Source organism: Zingiber officinale, chromosome 7A, assembly GCF_018446385.1.
Source record: "Zingiber officinale cultivar Zhangliang chromosome 7A, Zo_v1.1, whole genome shotgun sequence".
Taxonomy (NCBI): Eukaryota; Viridiplantae; Streptophyta; class Magnoliopsida; order Zingiberales; family Zingiberaceae; genus Zingiber; species Zingiber officinale.
Window position 1 is genome coordinate 592,612 of NC_055998.1, and position 2,516 is coordinate 595,127.

The window sequence follows — 2,516 nt, forward strand, 5'->3', positions numbered from 1 at the left end:
TGTGTCACGTCGGCTCGATCGAAAATCCATTCTGTCTGTCGAGTCCCGTTGCCTAGCAAAGCAAGGTAGCTACTCAGCTCGGCTTCTGCACACCATTTATTCCTCCGTCCAGCCTCCGATACTCCATAAAGGATCGGTCATTTGACCTCCTCGTATCTAAGGCGGGATCAGACCGGGACCTTCTGCCCTCGATATGGGCATCCTCGCTCGATCGATCGATGCTATCTGCATGTTGACCGTCTTAATTTTGACCTCCACCATAACCAAATCCTCCATGAGATGAGACCCCTTATCTTCATCACATCACTACTTTTAATTATTAGGTCAGAAATGTCATGGTTTATAGGCTTAGTGCTTGATAAATACGAGTAGAAAGGTCTAGTGCGGCTATCTTGTTGTCTTCTAGTTAAGATGCATGGTACTTGAGTCGCCAATCGGACGCAGTGGAGCTTCCGGAATCCTAATCCTCCTCTCCTTTTACAACCTTTGCGCAATCAATGCCTCTGCTCTTTCCCTGTGTCACTCAGACTAAAGCAGCAGCAGGCGAAGGCCAGAGGCGGACAGGGCCCGTGATCTTGGTCTTTTGTGGCAGCTTCTCACTGTCGCGTAGTCGAATGGCGTCGGGCGGTTTTGGAGACGAATGGCCGGCCGCAGTTTGCATCGCCGTGGTTTTGTGCACAGCAACTCCCTCAAGGACAGGGACGGCACATCCAGGTTCGTTTAATTAATCGATCCCACGTAAATTTCCCAGTTCAAATTCGATTGGTCTTTTCAAGCTATCGAACAAATCATCCCTTCCCCAGCATTTGCTCTGAATTTTAAATAATTTCAGATCCTGAAACACTCAGCACGAGGCCTGTCTAAATCAGTAGGCCATTAAGAAACACAGAGCCATGAAATATCACAAATTCTAAAAATATATTTGCTGCGTCTCACACGGCCAGTACACGCAACGGCCTTAATGGAGCTCGGCGAGCACGCAATCATGGAAGATCTCCTCATCTCCGTCCCCCGCGACGCGTGGCCGGACTCCTTCCCGCTGGCGGTATCCGACTTCTTCGCCACCGACGGCGCCGGCGCCACCACGTTCGACGACGACTACGCATTCTTCACAGCCTTCGACACCTCCCCGTCGGAGCCACCCGGAATCGAGTGCTCCACCGAGGCCGCGCCGGAGCACAGTGAGAGAGTCGGCATGGCGGAGCTAACCGCGCCCCCAACGGCGCTTGGACTCCCGTCGAAGAAGCAGAGGAAGAAGGCGGAGGGAATGCCGTCGAAGAATCTGATGGCGGAGCGTCGGCGGAGGAAGAGGCTCAACGACCGGCTCTCCTTACTGAGATCAATCGTCCCCAAGATTAGCAAGGTCCTATCTATAATCTCCATATGATTAGATAAGATCTAATTATCTATCTAAATTATGCAGATGGACAGAACATCCATTCTCGGCGACACCATTGATTACATTAAGGAACTCACGGAGAGGATCAAACAGTTGCAGGAGGAGAATCAAAGCGATCTATTGGGTCTCTTTAGGGAGACGAACTCCAGTGAGATGTCACTGAGGAACTGCCCAACAGTAAGTAATATATAATAGAGTTACCATTGATATCTATTGATTGAATCAATTAATTCTAAGTCTTCTGCGCAAAGTTCGACGTTGAAAGAAGAGGAAACGAGACGCGAATAGAGATGAACTGCGGTGCAAAGTCAGGTCTGTTGTTGTCGACGATGAACACGCTCGACGGCATGGGGATGGAGATCCAGCAATGCGTCGTCAGCTGCTTCAATGACTTTGCCATGCGAGCTTCTTGCTCTCAGGTTTAGTTAAATTAATTAAACCCGTCGCCATTAACAAAGCCCAATTTTTTAAGCAATCGATCTGCCTGCCTAATTTGCATGTTAATTGCTGTGTTACAGAGGATGGATCATAAGGCAAACGTAAGCCTCGAGGAGACGAAGCAAGCTCTGTTCAGGAATGCAGGATATGGAGGAAGGTGCTTGTAGAAAATATGATGCTTTCCTGGCTTAATTATATTACAGTTCGTGTCTAATTCCCCTAATCAGTGTTTCTAATTATATTGTGTGTTATTAGTAATTTGAAGAAAAGGAGAACTCTTGTCCTGATCTCTTTTCTAAATTTGAACGGCGGCATTAAATAATCCAAAACAAGGAATGGAGAATTAAATATTATAACTTTGTGTGTGCTGAGATTAATTAAATCTGCATGGATCATCAGATCGACTTTCGACAGTTTAATGTAAGCATATATCCTCTGCCAGCAAGAAGAAATAAAGCTTGATTATCGACTTTCGAGAGTTTTCCATCAAAATCTTTGGTGTCGGGGTGTGGCATCGTCCTGCATGAATCTGTAGACTCGTGAATATTGTACGTACACAGTCGTCAATTTGAATTGACCGTCGAATTGACCCGTTGATGGTTAGCGTCTGCATATCATTTTGATTCTTATATTTAATATGAATGGGTGACATTTGATTTAAAGATTTGATAACGTGGGA

The 2,516-nt window shown here is 46.5% G+C and overlaps 1 protein-coding gene across 2 annotated transcripts; it reads left to right on the forward strand.

Annotated features, from left to right (window-relative positions):
• Positions 1-545: 545 nt before the first annotated feature.
• Positions 546-2,124, forward strand: LOC122000632 (transcription factor bHLH93-like). Of its 2 annotated transcripts, none has more exons than XM_042555011.1 (5): positions 546-714; positions 945-1,363; positions 1,424-1,576; positions 1,651-1,818; positions 1,918-2,124. In XM_042555011.1, exons 1-5 carry the CDS (start codon positions 615-617, stop codon positions 2,002-2,004), a joined length of 927 nt encoding a protein of 308 aa, XP_042410945.1. In that variant the 5' UTR covers positions 546-614; the 3' UTR covers positions 2,005-2,124. The 2 variants fall into 2 exon arrangements, with proteins under 2 accessions (XP_042410945.1, XP_042410946.1); XM_042555012.1 differs by having other exon boundaries at positions 555-714; positions 833-1,363.
• Positions 2,125-2,516: the final 392 nt, after the last annotated feature.